Source organism: Anabrus simplex, chromosome 1 (genome assembly GCF_040414725.1).
Source record: "Anabrus simplex isolate iqAnaSimp1 chromosome 1, ASM4041472v1, whole genome shotgun sequence".
NCBI lineage: Eukaryota > Metazoa > Arthropoda > Insecta > Orthoptera > Tettigoniidae > Anabrus > Anabrus simplex.
In genome coordinates this window covers 753303578-753324419 of record NC_090265.1, presented here as the reverse complement: position 1 = coordinate 753324419, position 20842 = coordinate 753303578, and the positions used below count along the sequence as shown (strand labels likewise).

Sequence of the window (20842 nt, the reverse complement as noted above, 5' to 3'; positions counted from 1 at the left end):
ACAGCAAAGTCACTGCTATTCTCCCGTTCCTAAGATCTGAACCCCGGCCTCTCAAGGTTGCAGACCGTCCGCAGCTATCAAAATACTACTTACAACTATCTTAAAGGCATACAGTGAACGGAAGAGGTTTTGGATGCTAACTTTCGGCATAGATAGGCACAAATAAGTTTCTACAAATTTACTAGGCGCTCGTTGAAATATATACAAAATCTGTTACAACCTTGACAGACTAACACAAATTTGACAAATATAAAACACTTATTTAGCAGCGGAAAAATCTGTGCTACCATTTACATCAGCGGTTTCATCCACATTCCAAAGAAATATCTATGTGGATTACAACAATTCGCTGATAACATTTCTGATACAAGAAATCTTTCCTTCATGATCAGTGATTTGATTGTTACCTTCCTCTCTATAAAACAGAAAAATGTCCGAGAGGATGACACTTCTTGTTAACACATCACATTTCTACCACTTTGGTTTTTGTGTGGTCTATCCAGCCATTGTATTCTAAAACTGTTGAGTATTACAGAAACCATCATAATAACCCTTACATATTTACAGTTACGAGCTATACGCCTCCAAATGCAAGTATTCCACGGGACTGAATCCCACATTACTTATGTAAAATTTATTTACACTGGAAAAATTCCATCTTAGAGTGGTCACCTAACTTAAATTTACCCCACCGAATATCTATAAAAGAAATTAAATCGGAGAAAATAATCAAATGCTCCCATCAGTTAAAACATAAAAATGAATAATATGTACACCGACTTATCATCGAAAATCGTCATTTACAACAACTATCAATGGACTTTCACGAAGTCTAAATTCAAGTAGAACACTAATGAATAAAAACATGATCACACCCTGAAAGAGAAACATATATTATACACACACAAAGAAAACAATGACTGTATTTAGTCTTGTAAAATCCACTGCATGTGCGAGCTGCCGTTCACATCTGTTCCACCGAGGTTCGAACATAAGACACTGGTCGTCTCCATCAAGGATGCTGTAATCAAGCCCTAGCTACCCTAATCATGTAAAGTACTGTCATAAATTTCTACATTGCTTTGGATCATGGCTTACGGCGTGCGTGGTAGTTACGTAAATATTCTGTCTTTTATTCACAGAAAAGCGTGCTGGTAGAAAGAAACAAATTCCTTGGCTGGGCGGCACACTCAGCTGGCCTCTCCCTCAAGGACTCTCCCCCTCTGGGTTATAAATCACGGCTCTCGCCTGCCTCACTGCCAACAGGCTAAATACATCATTCGACCCGCTTATTCTAGGTCAGTGTGTCAATAAATTCACTCAATTGAACTGATGCGTTCTATGCACGCTCAAATCAGCTCATACGCTTTCTATATCCAAGAATTATCTCTCAAATTAGGCCGCTATATCATATCTAATTCCCTTAACTCTCCAGAGGTCTGGGGTTCAACCAAACGTTTTCTTCCCACGTAACATTTACCACACTTTCGTCAGCCTTCAACCAAAGAACAATGTTCCCTAATCTCTGCCCCTTGAGGCGAGATTGTGTACCTGTCATACACTAACATGACGCCCAAGTATATCAGCATAAAATCACCGATCAAATTAAAATTTAAAAAAAAAGTAATAATAATAATATGACAAAAATTTAAAATAAAATATCAGAATTTACCAACTCAAGTAATAAACATTTCACATGTAGCCTGACTAGTATGTGGGAGGGCAGATATTCGAACCTCTGCACAGAACTCTTCGCACATCTTCAGTTACAGCCCAAATCTTACACTATCATGCAAGGCAATCTACTGTTTGCTACATTTAAAATAGAGTGCTGTAGCTATACCACGCTTATATCTCTTCAGACACTTGTTGAGGATGCTGTCGCCCATTAATCCCTACTCATCTTATCCAGTCACACAGATGAGGTCCGCGACAGTAACCTGCCAAATTTCCTACTAATTTTCCCCCTCTTCTCCTTCACAGCACTCATAAAAACCAAATATAATAACATGCTCATACAGTCACTAAAAGGGGTCCCAAATTCTATACATCCCTCCTAGTTCGTTTCCTTCCCATATACATTAAAATTAATCAAACTGAACAAGGAGTCTTCCGACCACTCTAAGCGTACTAGCCTATCAATTTTACATTATCATTAACCCTAGCCTTACATTAATTTCTATTTACAAGGGGAAATACTAGCATTGGAAGAAAAACATAGTTCAGTAATCAACAGTTTGGTGCATCCAGGCCAGTCCGGATTTCCAGGGGCCTGCCGATGGCGATTACTCCATGACTGGCTCGTGGAGTCCTAGGTTCTCGATGTTCCATGGCGCTTCTTGAATAATCCATCTTATTGGTATAGGGATCACTGAAAAAATATTTTACACAGCTTTACACACTTCTTGTTCGCACGACACCATCAAACTTTCCCTTTTCCGTTCTCTAACCAATGCAAGTTACGTGTCGATAATTTTAATGGATAATTCAGCTAGTCTACTTCACTTGAATAAAGTAAGACGGACATTCACGGTATTATCACTGCTACATTTATCGCCTCAGATTACCGTGATTTTAATCAACTGTATTTATCCCGATATTCTGTCTAGTTTGTTTGTTCCTGAACACTTATCACCCCTCGTTATTTAGTGATATAATTTCATCCTGAATTCTGTCCATAATTTAACGTGGATTTTTACAGTACTTTATCACACGTCTACTTTTCTTTTTGAAAGAAAGTTTTCAAATACCATAATTATATTCCTCGAAATTAGTCTCTCTCACTGCTACGGAAATTAGTCTCAAAATGAGCATTCTCCGTCCGGAGTTTGATACTCCATGGCGTAACAACTACACAGTCATAACCTACGTCGTAATTTCACCTACTTACTGGCTGCTTCACGGCCGATATGTCACGCACACATCACTGTCGTGCAATTACCTTCCCTGTCACCAATGTACAAGAGAAACTATCTGAATTACACTCCCGTTTTCAATCACTTTTACCATACAAAAGAATGGCAATACCGCTCGCGAACCGGCCGTCGTTCCACCTCCGAAGCTCCTTCACGACTACTCAGCCATCTTCGGAAGTGCAAGGACTTATAGGCTAACCAGGAGTAGGGGTGGTTCCATGGACATTGTCCCCACTCTAATTTTGACATCTCCTGAACCAGCAGGTACATGAAAATCAGCTACGCGCCGGATTGTGTGACTCAAAAATTGCAAGTACGCAATGCTATGTGGAGTGTGTAACAAGTGGGGGTGGGAATCCCCATTAGCATCTGGCTTCACAGTTAGCGTGAGGACCCCAAGCCAGTTACGTAAGCTTATTTAGACGCATTTTCATGTGTGACATTTTTCTACCTTGGTTTCTAATTTTGCCATTCATTCAATATTCTTGTCATTGCTCTGACGTGTGCTTCCTGGTTAAACTCGCCTTTATTGAGCCGAAAACACCTCTGAAATCACCCCCTCGCTTTGTCATCGCTGTGCGTAGGCATTTGTTTTCAAGGTGGAGTCAGCTAGAACTGTATTCTTCTTCTCCTTCTTCCATGACCCGCACTCAGTTCGGGGGTTTTCTGAGCCCTCAACTGCGAGCTCTAGGCGCCTCTGTGTCGCGAAGTATTGTGCATTATGATGCAACTGCCAGCATCCACACAAAGGAAGCTACAAGTCTGCTTCTATCCCAGTTATATAAATCAAAATAAATATTTAGTGTGACGATACAGTCACACTATATGCTGACAAAGTACTGTAAGCCTCTGAAGATAAAATTAATCACCAAAATCAGTGATGTTGACCTATCAATGAAAAGGACATTTACAATTGCTGCTGATGCTTTGAGCATTGCACGGCCTAAGCATTGTTCTATAACTGGTGTTCTGGACAGGCTCAAGTTCTCTAGTCCGCCCATTTGCTCTGAAGGGTACTGAATGCTGAGCCTCATCAAAAGAAGTCGATCAACGATTTACTGGTCATAGAAACAAAGAAACATCTGGCTTGAAACTTCATGTCTCTGTTTCACAGATCATGACATTTGCAGGTGAGACGGAGCTGCATCGGTTGCTGAAAAGATGAGAGAGAGCTTCTGTGCTGGTACAGGCTTGTACTTTGAGCAGAAGCAGCAACAGTGGCTAAGACTGGTTTTGCTTTGCAAGTACATGGGAAACAGAGGCACCTTTGGCTTGACACCCTGCACCGTACCAGGCACACAGCCAAAACGGTAGACCTCACCATCACGTGGACAAATGCTAAAGAAGATGGTTTGATGTGAGTTTCGTGGAACAGAGGCAAATCTTTTTCATGGGATGTCACGTGTGTTGAAGTTCCAGAAGGTGATGGGTATACTACGAAAGGACAGCAGCACTAAAATGAGGAGTGTTCATGACTGTGGTGTAAGGATACCAAAAACTTTCAGATGACTGAACGCTGTTGCTGGAGAGTGATGTTTCACTGAGCAGTTTTTGCTCTCCTTTTAAACTTATTCAACAAATGTATTTCTAGAATTATAACTAATTCAGTGTAAATACATGTATTAATTATTATTGTCTAAGTGATCTAATGAAAGATGGTAGATGTTTAAGAAACTTGCATGCTATGCTCTACTGTGCTGGGGAGGGGGAAACTATTTGCAGGTTTCATTTGTCTTGTTTAACTATTCAGAATGTTCTTAGTTGATAGTTTGTGGGAATAACCAGATGAAGTGAAGTAGTTGTTCCACCTAGCAACAAAAGCAAGAACGTTAGTACATCAAAAGTTATCAGGTGCTTTAGAATTACTTTTGTCATTATGTCAACTTGTAGGTCTAAACATGGTCTTGCAGAGATGCTCTAATAAAGATGTGTTTTCTCTGTTGTAGCGAGACTTAGCCACGAGCTGCTGACCTCTCAGTTGAATGAAGCTTCTCTGAACAAGAAAGTACAGCAGCTGCAGACCGAGTTATCCAAACTGCAAGCTTACAGCCTTCGCCAGGAGGGACTTGTAGAGGAGAAAGAGAGGGCTCTAGGACAGCTGAGGAACCAGCTGAATGCCAGATGCAGGTAGCTTTCTCCCTCTTTTCCCCCTGGACACAAACACCATTGAAAGGGTCCCACATTTCGAACTAACACTAGACAGATATAGAAATCAAAACCAGAATCGGCATTGTATAATCACAATCATAATCGTCTACGGTGAGTCTTCTCCAAATGAATCTATCTTGGGCTGTATGTTTAGCTTCTTCATAATTTATTAGCACAACTGAGTGGTTCTTCGCCTCCCACGAGGGTGTTTCAATGATTAAACTGTTATATCGTAATCTGTGCTCCAGCCATTTTGTTGTTGCTGTTACTTCTTGTTAACTTGCTGTATGAAGTATTATTTCTGAAATTGAAACATGTTAAGAAAACAAGGTGAAATTCTTACATTTCGTGGAGAACTTTGCTCCATGTTGTGACCGTCGGTAGAAAGAGGGGTGTTGGAATGGCTTAATACTCAGTATCCATCGTAGTTAGGTTGGATAAAGTCCAAGTTTCTCTAAGAAACGTAAAGAAAATTTATTTGATTAGAACAAAGTAAATACAAATAATATAGAAGCGCATGGGTAATTGCAAAATAAATTGAGGTCAATTCATTTCATGTACTGGTATGTTTAATCTGATTCAATTTAAAGAAAAATATTTGGTTCTTGCCATAAGGCATTCTCATTTATCATAAGATACCTTCAGTATCTATAATAATAGAATTCACATTAGAATATTATAGACATGATACCATATATTTATTTAATTGATTCAAATATTATTCTGAATTACGTATAAAAAGAAATTGTATGCAAATCTGATGTTTCATTACATACCACGCTTGAATTATGAAATTGTCATCATCATTGCGGACATTCATTATTTTAATCATCATAAAATATTATTTAGATATCTATCACTTCTGGTAATATCTTAAAATTGGCATTAACATTTGAAGTAAATGTCTTATGCTCGGTATTTAAACAGACTTTACGGTAAAAGGGTTAATGTTCTCATTCATATTGTCAATAATGCAATTGGATATTCTTATATTTTATAAATACCATATTTACGCGAATAATACCTGCACATTTTTTTAAAAAATTTGGGGCACGAAATTGGGGTGTGCGTTTTATTTGCGTCAATGTTGGCATATTTTTTCAAAATCAGCCTGACTAAATTTAGGGTGCGGGATTATTCGGTGGCAGGTATTATTCACGTAAATACCCGTATTTATGCGAATAATACCCACACATTTTTTTTTAAAATTTGAGGCACGAAATTGGGATGTGGTTTTTTGCGTCAAAGTTGGCATTTCTTTTTTTCAAAATAAGCCTACCTAAAGTTAGGGTGCGGGGATTATTCGCATAAATACGGTACTAACATTAACGAACTATGATTTTGTTCTCACACATATATCAATCACATATATATGTTCGGGTGCCTGCTGTCATTTCTTGATGGATACAGTACGTTTGCTTCCATCTCTTGGCACAGGCCAGATTAAAGTGTAGTTTCCACCGAAGTCCCAGTCAACATCCATGGCTGTGACAATATGGAAGCTGCTGGGGTATGGGTAGTGCTGAGTAATGACATTCAGAGCATGACTACTGCATCTGAGTGTTATGAATGATGCTGCTCATAGGGTCAGTCGTGCTGCAATAGTACTTTCTGACCCAATGAGGAAAGCAATGGCAAACTACCTCACTCCTCTTCTTGCCTAGTACGCCTCATTTTGGTGCTGCCATTGGTTTTTGGGGTTTCCTTATAACCACATAACCTTTAGTGATGCTATTTGAGGATCCAACCAGCCTCTGGGCTGATGACCTAACAGACAGATATATGTTCGGATGCCAATAGCTGGAAATACAGTAAAACATCGTTAATTCGATGTCATTGGGGCACTAAAATTGGACTTCGAATGACGTAATTTTGAATAACCGCCGCCAGCTCGGAATTCAGAAATGCCAAACCTTGCTGCATTACAAAATATTCTAAGATCCTTTAATGCATGCAATCACATTGATTCACAGTAAAACATTTCAAATGCTGCGGAAAAAAATGCATTGCCGAAATGTATCCAACAAGGTGCATTTATTGAAATAATGGTCTTGGATAATGCCATACACTGTCAACGTAACCTCACACCCGGGATAAATAAAACATGATTCAAAGACAAAGAGTAATCTGCTGTATTTGCACGATGCAATCTAAGCAAATAGCACTTGCACAGGGGAGCCAACAAGACTGTCCAAAGTGGAAACACATGACACCAACAAAACAAACTTTTAAAACCCACACATTAACACAAATATCAAGAATAATAAATATCTTTGTACAGTACTTGAAAAGTTCGTAAATGTTTAATGGTCCAGTAGGGTTTTTTTTAATAACACATTAGGCTCATTGCCTTTAAAGAGAGTATGTATGAGAGGTTGCTCTATTTTTTTAAAATAAACACTAGCTATGAACTGCTCCATGGGGGCCATAGCCTTAATTGTAGCGTCGTCAGCATCACTTGCACTTGTCACAGAATCCAACACAGCCAGAGCGGCAAGTACATAATTTTTTGACGGAACAGTTGCTGCCTGCACCGTATATTCATCGCGTTCAACATTAGCTGTAGCTGCATGTCCATCTGGTGTCACATGATCACAGCTGATCATCACGTTGGGATCCCGCTCTTCTGAAGTAGTCTCTGCATTGTGTATGGCGATGTATTCAGCGAAAGTTATACCGACATCAGACTTTTGCTGTAACTCCTCCCATTTGTCTTCATTGTCGTCTTCTCCTTCTTCTACTTCATTTAACGAACCAAAACCACACTTGACAAAGCAGTTCTTGATTGTCGATGAAGGAATAGCGTCCCACAACTGTCATACTCCTCATTACATCAGTCACATTCCACTTGCATATTTCTCCCGCCGGAATATTTTTTAGCAGCTTCACGGAGAAAGTAACGCACCAGTCGCTTTCTGTAGGCACGTTTCAAAGATGAAATTATACCTTGATCTAGGGGCTGCAAGAAGCTTGTACTGTTGGCCGGCAGAAAAAGAAGACGGACGTGTTTTAAAATTAAATTTTGTTTGTGTGCAGCGCACTGATCCAACACTAGAAGTATTTTTCTGTCTTGGCATGCCATTTTGCACTTAAGGTATACCAGCCACTCCTCAAAAAGTTTGCCTGTAATCCAGGAATTTTTAGACCAAATGTATTTGCACGGAAAGTGCCTGATGCTCTTTAAACATCGTGGCTTCACGAACTTGCCTATGATAAGGGGAGGAAGTCTCTCGCTTCCGTCTGCATTGCAACATAAAAGGACTGTGACCCTATCCTTGTAAGATTTCCCGCCATGGCACTTCTCTGCTTTTAAAACATGTCCGTTTGGGCTCGGAATTAAAAAACATTGAAGCCTCATCGGCATTAATGATACTGTTCAATGCATACGAATTGAATAAATGAGCCACTCTTTCTTGCCAACTGTCTGCATCGCTAGTGTTCACGGATTCTGCTTCTCCGCATACTGCCTGCCACGTGATATTGTGCCATTCCTTAAAACACTGAAGCCACCCGTTTGGACACTGAAACTCAAGCCCCATCTTTAGCGCCAGTTCATTCGCCTTTTCCTTAATAATCTCGAACATGCCGAAACCACTCGATCAGTTCCACTTCCAAATCAGTGTGTTTAGCTGCTTGAATGCGCATTCACTTTGTTGTATTTACACCCTGCATTTCTTGGGCTTCTATGCTCTCACAATTTTTTTTAAACGTTGAAAGTGGACACAGGACACAGGAACACTATCTTTTGTTTAGCCCAACAAGATCTTCAAGTTTTCGTTTTTTGTCTTTTGTTGACCTCCCTTATAATTTTCATCTTCTCGCTCAGTGTCTTGGAAGAATACTGACGATGCTTAGCCATCTTGCAACACAAAAAACGAACACATGTGCCCTGTAACATGTACAAGCTATTGAAATTATTAAATGGTTAAATGGGGACTAAGATAAGTATAAATAACAAAAATTGGGCGCCACCTGCAAATAGAAAAGCAGGAAGAATTAACTCTGTAGAGCAATGAGCACCTCCCTCTCCCGAGGCGACGGTCATCAGGCTGACGAGGCTCCAAACTTGCTTTATAACCTTACCTGTTGCTATTTAGACCTGAAATTAGCTTTAGGTAGCATGCCAGGTTTTTCCTCACTCCACTTATAAAATATTTACCACAAGTTTCACTACATAAATTTACTCCCAAAAACAAAATAAAACAAAACAGAAACCAACAATTATCACATGATGAGACTAATATAAGTATACATGAACCATATGTACAAACTATATACCACAACTGTACATAGTTCTGAAGGCCAAGCTTCAAATTGATTATCCTACGCAGAAGAAGATTGTCCCTTCCTAACCTTCAATACTTCACAGCAATGGCATCATCACAGTGGAATCAATCGTCTTCAACAGCAACCTCAATATCAATGATCAGCAACTGCAAACTCGTGCACATTAAAAATAATAAACTCATAGCATGAACGCACAATATGTTTTGTCCATCACTCCATAACAAGCAAGCTGAGAAATTTGTTGCATGCGCACTCATATATAGGCTCGCTTCATGTGGCGTAGCGTCTACTAAAATCCACAGGAAACAACACTGCCACATCTTCAAACGTCTCTTCGTCAATGCAACCTTGTTCGAAATCGGAGCTTTCAGATTGGTTACCAGGGTAACCGAGACAAAATTGAAAATGTGTATAAGCAAAATAGAAACTGAAAAAGAAAATGAGAGCACGAAGGTAATTTTCCGAAGTTGGAATGAATGATTTTGAACAAACAAATTTTTAACTTCTAATTGGAATGCGAAATAGGCTACAAGCACAATCAAGTGCACTGGGTTATTCAACAATCTCATTGACAACAAAGACCTTTCCATAGAACAAAGAACATAGAACAAAAAATGAACCACTTTTCCCTTTGAGAAAATGAAATGATCGTAGATACAGTATGTCTCTCGGTCATGACCATCCACGAATTTTTTTACGAAAATTTCCTAACCTAAAACTTTGGGGATCGTACATTTGTACAGTTACAGCCCTAAACTAAAATATCGTAACAACAAACTGAAACACAGTATTAATAAAATAACAAACCTGAAGGAATGAAGTCAGCCGATGATACACCCGGAAAAACATATTAAAATTTCAACCACATAGCTACGCAGGATAACCAACATGACAACTAGAGAAAGGATATATGGGAAGCAGGCCGGGAAACCCTAGAGAGGATGAGATCTTACATGACGTTGTAGGGAAAGAAACGTGAGAACATTTACCCTTTGGTCTGACTTTACTCAACATATAAAAACCAGGGTCTAAGGTAAACTCCGCACAAATGAATTTACATTTTAATTTAACACTTGAGAAAAGAAAACATGCTTATCCCGGGATAGCTGGAGTCGGTGAGCGGACCACCTAACAAGGTGCGTCCGATCGTTAAGACGTACGAAAACCAAAAACGCTGAACAGAGCCTTGCTCCAGCTAAGGAGCCAAAAGGCCGGAAATTGAGAAATACTTAAACAGCCAGTCAGGGAAACTACCTATGATTCGACCTGAAGTTTCACCAATACAATTTAGCGTTATTTTCACCAATAGAATTACAGCACCATATATGGTAATGTGGGAAATATATTCTAGAGGTTTTGATTGCAAAAGTCGGCGATTTCGTTATCAAAGCCTCCATGTGGCATCTGCAGGGTGATACAAAAGAATGGGTTACAGACATATTACTGGAGATCTCCAATATCAATGTCTTCCAATACTCATAATGATTATTAAATATCAACAGTTCACAGTCTTTCCTGTAAGTCCTGAAAATTCTTTAAATACACAAAATACAAAATTTCACCAGAAATGAAACACTTAAAATTTTACATAACTTTACAGCAACAAAAAAAAAAAAAAAAAAATCAATTGACTTCTTCAAAAATGTCTTTCAATTATGGTTTCATGACAAATATTCAGTATTAACTGATTCCACCGATTTTATAAACTCACCACCGGCGACAAACTTCATCTTGCTCAACTGTCTGAAACGACATAGTTTCTTGCATATATTCACAAATAAAACATAAATGCCACATTGCTTTATACCTTCATTTGGAAGGAAGCGGCCGTGGCCTTAATTAAGGTACAGGAATGGCATTTTAATCTACTCACAATAATTAAATGTGAATTATCGGTAATAAGGCTTTTGTACCTATCTTTAGATATTAGCAGTTGGTTACATACAATAAATGTATATTAAAACATTTTAAAATATTCCAGAAGGTTTAAAATTACATTTAGGATGTGATTTTATAGAGAAATTTACAGTTCTGGATGTAAGTATGGATTAGCTGCCATCTTAAATTACAAAGATGTTCAAAATCATCCACATCATCCACTTCTTGGAATTTTAAAGAATAATTATGTGAAAAAAGATTGCCAAACTATAACACTCCTCGGATATAGACATGATATAGGCTTTTGGGCTTATGCCTTGTCAAGAAGACAAGGTGAAATTCTTTACGTTTTGCAGAGAACTATGCTCTGTGTCATCAGAAGAAAATCTCGACTGTCCTCGAGAAAGTCTTCTAAAACAGTGAGCTTTGAATTTAGACATTACCCAATAGAAGTGAAAATGGTACGTTCATTCATCATCAGATGGTTCCTCGGACGTGCTACAGCGCTAGTGTTTGAAGAGGAAGCTGACGGAACCATCAAAATCATTCTGAGAGGGTCACATAACATAACAGGCATACGCACATATGAAGGAATGACATTGACACAAGTCTGGTATGAAACATCTGGCCGTGAGGAACGTACGAATTTGGGAAACACCAAAACAAATTAACAATCATGAAGGGACAGGGAAGTGAACTACCTACGTAAATCCTTAATGGCTAGCAACCAGGTATTAATTGATAGCCAGTGTCCCTTCTACATATTTCCACAGCTTCCCATATAATCCTGGACCTGTAGTGTCTGTAGGGACACTGGCTATCAATCAAATAATACCTGGTTGCCAGCCATTAAGGATTTATGTAGGTAGTTCCCCCCCTGTCCCTTCACTGTTGTTATTTTGTTTCGGTGTTTTCCAAATTCATAAATTCCTCATCATCAATGTTTCATTCCAGGCTTGTGTCAGCGTCATACCTTCATATGAGCGTACGCCTGTTATAATACGTGACCCTCTCAGACTGATTCTGATGTTTCCGTCAGCTTCTGCTTCCAACGCTAGCACTGTACCACATCCGAAGAGTCATCTGGTGATGAATGAACGTACCATTTCCACTTCTATTGGGTAACGTCTTAAGTTCAAAGCTCATTGTTTTAGAAGCCTTTCTCGAGGACAGTCGAGATTTTCTTCTGATGACGCAGAGCATAGTTCTCTGCGAAACGTAAAGAATTTCACTTTATTTTATTGACAAAGCATAAGCCCAAATGCCTATGTCATGTCTATAAGTATGGGTCGTGAAAGCATCAATTTTCTCAGATATGTTTAAAAAATGTGCAAATGTATCTTCTGACAACACTAATATGAGAAATTAATCCAGTTTAAATGATTATTTCAAATGAAACATTCAAATAAGAAATAGTTGGTAACTACGATTCCATTAAAAGTTTTGAAAAGTTGGAAAAATATTAGAGTTAAAAAGAAGGAATCACTCTACATCACCAATCTGATGATAGTCTGATCCACCTCCTCTACATGATTACAATAATGGAAAACATCAGACACTTGTCTACTTAGCACTCCAATATATTAACCCTTTCGCTCCCAGAGTCTGTATATATGGACATCGGCGGTATGTGCAAGAAATCCCAACATCTGTATATACAGACGTTTTGTAAATAATTTTTTGAAAATATAATACGCTCTCAAATATACACGTAACATGCATCAAATTAATCGGAAGAAATGTTCTACTCATATCAACTGTTTAAACAAACTTAAGTGTAGTATACAGTGCCGAAAGAAGCAAGCGAATTCTAGAAGGCGTTGACCTTGTGCTCGAGCTGACTACGTTGTTGGAGGGAAATGAACGGTGTTGATGCCAGTAGGCGTGCTGTAGAGAAAGAATTTTTTGAAAAATTGCCTCTCAAAAAAGAAAGAAACTGCTGTGTATGTAGTGCAGCTAGCACCAAATCTTGAGGCAAAAGAAAAAAATCTACTTTTATATGCTCAAAGTGCAAAAAGGGATTGCACCCTTTATGCTACCCTCTGCACAAATGTTAAAAGTTATTGGCATATACAGTAGAACCTCGATGCATTGTTCCTGGAGCTGTCATTTTCCCGTATCCATCGTTTAATTTATTTGGTCCCAGAAATGTTCCATATATATCAATGTTAAATTTCCTCGCATCTATCGTTCCTCGAACTATCGTTTTATTTCATCGATCATCAAAATTAATTTGTCCTTGGCCACAATTTTCCCCCGCATGGATCGATTGTACGTAAGAAAAATATACGCAAAAGTTTTTGGAATTTAACAAGACAGCTGAATACTCTAGCACATAATAGCGGCAACCTGTTACGCGAGAATGTAGAAGCGATTATGAGTTGCTAGTCTTGAGTAAGGATCTCGTAGGCTGGAGTGCTGTGGACAGGTTATCCACGTGCAACCTCACTACGAGCCTCCTGGCGCCATCGCTTCTCCTCGACCCACTAACCGGCCCCTAGAGGCTTATTGACCACTTGTTGCCCCCTGCCCATTTGCCTTTTTACAAGCCGGATCTAACCAAGCCAGACCAATAATCTTTTCACCAGCCTGGTCTTGAAACTTATTCCTAAGTGTTTGCAGCATCGCTTAGCCAGCTGTAACATCGTCTGAGCCACGCCATGTGGGATCTCCAACCTGTCGTTCGCGAAGGGTCTATGGAATCTTGACCAAAATACAGGTTATTGCCGTAATATCCACGTATATCATTAATTTGGAATAAGACAACTGACCTTGGAGGTTTCCTAATTACTACGAGATGTAAGGAAAAGTGAAACGAACGGCGTAATAGTTGAGCTTTTTATTTTAATCGCGTATAATTTATTAATATGACTGCAATATTTTGACACCGTTATGTATAGTATGAGCATCTCCGGCTCCATGGCTAAATGGTTAGCACATGTTGGCCTTCAGATCTAGGAGTCACGATCGGGCCAGGGATTTTAAATTTTGTTGGTTCATTCTGACAGTTCGGGGGCTATGTGTGCATGCCGACTTATGCAGTAGGATTCATCATAGGTAGAGCCACATTTCTATAAGCGTATAAATCGCCTATCACGCACAACTCAAAAGATTTGCACAAGGCTTCAAAGGCCACACACCATCATCGTTATTATTATTATTATTATTATTATTATTATTATTATTATTATTATTATTATTATTATTATTATATTTAAATGATGCAATATGCCCAAATAGAGTACCCATATTTTGTTATTTTGCTTTCTCCCTGCGGTATTTTGTATGTCACCCACATTTATCGTTTTTTCGCATCTATCGTCATTTTCCCCCTCCCCCTTGAAAAATGATGCATCAAGGTTTTGCTGTATATGTTTGTACATATATACTGTAAATAGTAAAGTGTCATTTTTTAAAAGTTAATATGTTATTTTCATGAACATTGACATTTTTTGTGGGTTTTCTTATTATTTACTATTGTTATTTTGAACTTGTGAAATTTATGTGCCGAGAAATACAAATGGCTGGTTTATGTTTAATCTTCTCTAACTATGTTATTATTTCAAATAAACTTTTGAAATTCAGTAGTTTAGTTCATTTTTAAATTTCTTTTAAGTGATATGGATGGTTGGAGGCGTGAATTATTTTGTATTTGCAATTTTGAAGAAATTTGAAATAAATAAAACTTTCTGATTTGGTCAGTAGATTTTGGAAAATTATATAACTTTTTGTGGCATCATACACAACCGTTAACCCGGCTCAAGGGAGATAAGGTCATCTTCTCTTTCCTTTATTTGAGTAATTCTTGTCTGGCACATGTACGTTGCGAGAGTGGGTATTCTCCACATCAGTAGGCCAGTGTGAAGGAGAGCTAAGTTCAGGCAGGGACCCAGTCTCACGGGGTATAACGTGGAACTCATGCCCAGGCTTACGGGTGAAAAACTTAACAGCATCTTAGGCTGAGAAGGAGACCTTCGGAATGGCAAAGATGGTGGATGAGGCAACCCATCCTCTCTGGGGAAAATTAGAAGAGGAAACTACTGCCTTGTGGAGAAGAGAGATCTTCTTAAGGGAGTAAACCCCGAAAGAAAATCCTCAGATGCGTTAGGCTTAGCAGGTCAGCAGATGAGTAAATTTGTACTTCCTTTCAACTATAATACAAGCCTCGGATGGAAGTTTAAAAATGGAAATGGAATTGACAAGTCTCTGACTACAGTTGCGCAGTATGATGGTAATGCTGATGTTCGTGGAAGTGTTAGATCAGAGCATAAAACCCGATTTGGAACATTAAATATTTTAACATTGAATGGGAAGGAAAATGAATTGATTGACCTAATGGAGAGACAAAAACTCAACATTCCTGGGATTTATTTATTTAATCTTATGGTGATAATAACCACAAATTCATAAGTCCAGGTCCAAGTGTTTCAGCCACTTTACAGTACTTTTTGAATGATAAAACAGGTCGCTGGGGCTTCTGGAGTAGGCATGAAGAGGGCAGCGCTGGATGACGTGGTCCATGGCCTGCTCCTACTCACTGCATTCACAGATTGGAGAATACATCCAACCCCACTTATGGCGTAAGAAATTGCAGCGTCCATGCCCAGTTCTCAGTCTGTTGAGGCGACACCATAGTTTTCTTGGGAGGTCGAATCCCTTCATTTTCTGGGTTGGATTTAGGTCATGAGCTTCTCTCAGCAGAGCTTCCTTTCTTCTTAGGTGGGGTGGTGGGATATGACTAACAAGGAAACATCGGCAATGGTTAAATCGTCGATCGCGATGAAACTTGGAAAACACATTGAGGTACACGTAAAAACGATGTCGGCATCAATTTTGGGTGCCAACATTCATTAGGGCGTTAACTACGGGGCCTAAAAGTTGCGACATTTCCAATTCTGCGCGATCAGCAATGAATAGCTGCTGGCCAATGCTAAGCCTGCACACTGCGTGCTTGGAGACACGCCTCTGCACCTCCTCCCCTCCACGCTCCAATTGGTTCGCCACCGCACGTTTCCCTTCCCCCTCGCCAGCCCATTTTCTTAGCTGTCGAAGAGAACCGGTGCTACACTTTGGGTAATCTATCAGCCTTCCTCATATTTCCCCTTTGTAATTTCCGCATTGTATTAGTCAGTTTACGTTTTTTGAAATGTTTATGAAAACGTTTGCACCTGGCGAGTTGGCCGTGCGGTTAGAGGCGCACGACTGTGAGATTGCATCCGTGAAATTTGTGGGTTCGAATCCCACTGTCGGCAGCCCTGAAGATGGTTTTCCATGGTTTCCCAGTTTCACACCAGGCAAATGCTGGGGTTGTACCTTAATTAAGGCCACGGCCGCTTCCTTCCGACTCCTAAGCCATTCCTATCCCATCGCCGCCATTAAACCTATCTGTGTCGGTGCGACGTAAAGCAATTAGCAAAAAAAATAGGCGCCTGTTGTTAATTGTGTTTTGTTTCGGTTTTCTTTTCACTATTTTTTAATGTTTCGAATAGACCAAAGATTGTTTTTGTTTACTATCAGTTACTGGCGGGAAGTTTGCCCGATGTAATGTAGGCCTATACAGAGTAATTTATTGTGTTGCCTTGTAATTGTTTGTTGTTGTACCAGTTCGTACAATAGCCATTTAACTTTTTGCGTATATAACTGCCATTATACCCAGAAGACTGTAGTGTGATACTTTAATATCGGTACTTGTTGAATATATAGACCTTCGTCAGCTATAACGCAAAAGTACCGGTATAGTAAGACTACAGGCCTGCCTGTGATTACTGTATATCTACTGCATATATAAATAATATTCTTCAAAAATTAGCCGGCACATCTTGGGGCGCAAACAACCAAGTGTTGAGATCTACTGCTCTAGCTCTTTGCTATTCAGTTGCCGAATACTGCGCTTCAACTTGGCTGAACAGTGCTCATACTGCGAAGATTGATGCTCAACTAAATCAAACAATGTGCATCATAACCGGTTGTATTCGCTCTACAAACGTGGCCTGGCTGCCTACACTCAGTAATATTCCTCCGCCTTGCTTAAGAAGGTCTGAAGCTCTTCTAAAACTGTGGAAGAAGACCAGCCAGGACTCCAACCTCCCCGTTCACCAGGATATTACTCAACCTGCCCCTCCTCGACTTAAGTCTAGATCTCCACCCTGGCGCACTGCACTTACACTGGAAGAATCTGGGTTCTCCATCACGAACATCTGGTTACACCAATGGCAGCAGTCTTCTGTTCCCAATCAACATCTTGTGACTCTACCTCATGTTCAACCTCCTGGATTCCATCTACCCAGACGTCAATGGAGGACTCTAAACAGGATAAGAGTCAATCAAGGAAGATGCGGCTATACGCTTTATAAATGGGGCTGGCAGTAGTCTTCTGGGTGTGATTGTGGAGCTACCTCACAGACCATCCACCACGTAATTGCCGAGTGTCCACGGAGAGCATTTCAAGGTCCTTTGGAGGACATTCATAACGCAACTGAGGAGGCCTTGAAATGGATCAATGGTCTTGATTTGGAACTATAGGCTTCTGCTTGTATATATTGTGTATATATTGTATACTTATTTATATAATCTATCTGTGCACATCATACGATAAATAATAAATAATAATATATAAATGCACATCTTTTTTATTTTTCAAGGCTTTTCTTATTACGTCAAACTTTACTACATTCCATGTCATATTCATATCAAAGTTGCCTATGCATTAAATGTATTTATATTCGACAACCATTGCTGCAATTGAAATGTGTTGTGCCTAGCACTGCAAAACATAAATAAATTGTTCAGTTCAAGCACAAATAAAAACATTCTACCTATAGGCCTATTCCTTATACCAGAGTATGCAATACGGAAAATACCAGTAGTTTCAAACTCGGAGTTTATAATTGTTGTTGTTGTCGTCCGCGATGTCGTTTCGTTATGACACAACTGATAGCGTACACAAAATGGGAGGGGGGGGGGACATAAAACGAAGATCTGGACCTATAACCAGGTTTTGATATCCCGAGGTAGCGAATCTCATTACATTCAATGAGATCCTCTACCCGGGCACGTAATTTCTTTACATAGAAAGGTATTTAACGTTGTTTAAAGGCAGGAGATTTATTTAGTGGTGGACGATTTAATTTAATTAATTCTATATGTATGTCAAATCTAAAGGACACTACTGACAGCTTTAAGGTGTTTTAGAAGTAAATAATAATTTAAGTGTAGATAGGACGCAGTTCCCCATCCCACGTTTGACCACGCCCGGTGGTAATTAACTCGGAGTTGTACCCATGAATGTGACAACTCACCGGAATTAGCAGGAATGAAAATGTGACATTTGAATAAAATACGGGTATGTTAGTGTAGGTTATTTATTATCATTATGTGTGAAACGGAACGTTATTTAAAGGATATCAATAATTATAGTACGAAAAGAAGCAAAGTATAGAGCCGGTCCCGTTGAACAGCTAAGCAGCCGGGAAGCGTGGGGAAAAGGGAAACGTGCGGCGGCGAACCAATTGGAGCATGGAGGTGAGGAGGTGCAGAGGCGTCTCCAAGCACGCAGTGTGCAGGCTTAGCATTGGCCAGCAGGTATTCATCGCTGATCGCGTGGAATTTGAAATGTCGCATATTTTAGGCCCCGTAGTTAACGCCCTAATGAATGTTGGCACCCAAAATTGATGCCGACATCGTTTTTACGTGTACCTCAATGTGTTTTCCAAGTTTCTTTGCGATCGGCGACTTGACCATTGTCGATGTTCCCTTGTAAGAACGGGTAACCAGTGGCGAGGTGTTGACTTTACAGTACCAGTTATGCAGCGCATGGTATCATTCAGCTGAGTATCCACTTTATGCACATGTGCACTTTCCAGCCATACCGGGGCACAATATTCCACTGCAGAGTAGACAAGACTGATACGCATTAATCGTAAGCAGTCAGCCGAGGCTCCCCAGGAACTGCCACAAAGCTTGTGCAGGATGTTATTCCTTGTAGTGATTTTGCAAGAGAGCTTGGTGAGATGTTCTTTGTAGCTCAGAGTTCTGTCCAGTGTGACTCCTAGATATTTCAGGAACAGGTTGTACTTTAGTTTCTCACCAAGGAATAAAACAGATGGCTCATAGTTTGCAAGTTGGGTTGCTGAGATGAAAACATGAAACCTCAGTCTTAGAAGCATTTGGGATCAAACGCCAAGACTTGAAGAATGTTGCCATTTTGACCATGTCTGCTGAAAGAATGCCTTCTCCATCCTCAAAATTTCTGCTTTGAGCTACCAGTGCAATGTCGTCTGTATAGATGAACTTAGTGGCTGTGGTTGATGGTAAGTCATGGATGTAGAAGTTGAAGAAAACTGGGGCCAATACTGATCCCTGTGGCAAACCAATATTTTTTTATTTTTTTTTTTTGCGAATTTTAGAATCATCTAGGTATACTAAAAACTCTCTCTCACAGAGCATGTTGGAAATTAGGTTTGCAATTTCCAAGGAGGGAATTATTCCCAGCACTTTAAGAATTAGTCCATGTCGCCAGACAGTGTCATATGCACTTGTCAGGTCAATAAATACAGCTGTTGATTTTAACTTCTTTTGGAAGCCTGCCTCAATGCGAGTGGTAAGAGACAAAACTTGATCAGTACAGCTACGATTTCTTCTGAAACCAGCTTGCTCTGGAGGGATTACAGTTTCAATGAGTGGTGCTATCCTAGCGAGGAGGACTGGTTCCAAGAGTTTATAAATGCAATGAGAAGTGCTATTGGGCGGTAGTTTTCAGGTCTCTGCTCCAACTTTCCAGGTTTAAGAAGGGCCGTTTGAACTGCTTCAACAGGTTGTTAGTCTGAAGGATGTACCATTAGTAAAAAGAAGTGATGCACTTTATGCTATGTGGAGCCATATTTCGAAGGAATTCGTTGTAGATATTATCAGGGCCAGCAGCCTTACTGGTTTTCAGCATTTTGATAGCAGCTTCAACTTCTTCAAAAGAGAATGGCCTAGACAGTTCCCCATTCTTCTTTGTTCCATGTTTGAGCTCGGTGAGCTTACGTTTCACAGTTTTCGTATGGCATTTATCACTCTTGGCTTGGGTCACTTCAACCATCCTATTTGCAATGGCATCTGGGCTCAAGTTAGTGCACTGCTTTTTAGAATAATGTTTTCCAGAAAGTGGATTTAAGACTTTCCAAGCTTTTCTGCTCGATTTTGCAAAGTCCATGTCTTTCATTGTTGCTTCCCACTTTTCTCTCCTGTTCTTATCTAATGATCATAGAAGCTGTGAACCTACTTCATGGCTGCCTGTTGTTTGATATTCTTCATACAGGGCCTCACTTTCTGGATTCCAACCGGGATTAAGTGAAGTAAAAGGGAAAGGAATGAAGAAACTAAGAAAGGGGTTCACCTTGTACTGAATGGGTAACAGTAAAAAAAAAAAAAAAGAAATGGAGAGGGATTTGTAGTGAATCAGAATGTTGAACCAATAGCTGAAGTTGAGTATGTAAATTAAAGAATTTATAATACACATACATGTAAACAAGGATCTACTAAAGATAGTACAGGTGTATACTCCACAGACAGGATGTAGCATGGAAGAAAAAAGAAGAGTTCCTCAATGAATTGGAAACACATATTGTTGG

General features: G+C 39.6%; 1 protein-coding gene across 6 annotated transcripts in view; it reads left to right on the top strand.

The window, feature by feature from the left end:
- Window positions 1-20842, top strand: part of Cep290 (Centrosomal protein 290kDa) — a 1403175-nt gene that overhangs the window by 725248 nt on the left and 657085 nt on the right. For all 6 annotated transcript variants that reach the window (XR_010858542.2, XM_067136188.2, XM_067136189.2 and 3 more), the window contains one exon: window positions 4862-5042. Coding sequence is in view for 5 of the 6 variants with exons in the window: in XM_067136188.2 (XP_066992289.2) it covers window positions 4862-5042 (181 nt within the window). In the remaining variant the exon portion in view is untranslated. The remainder of the gene's footprint in view (window positions 1-4861; window positions 5043-20842) is intronic.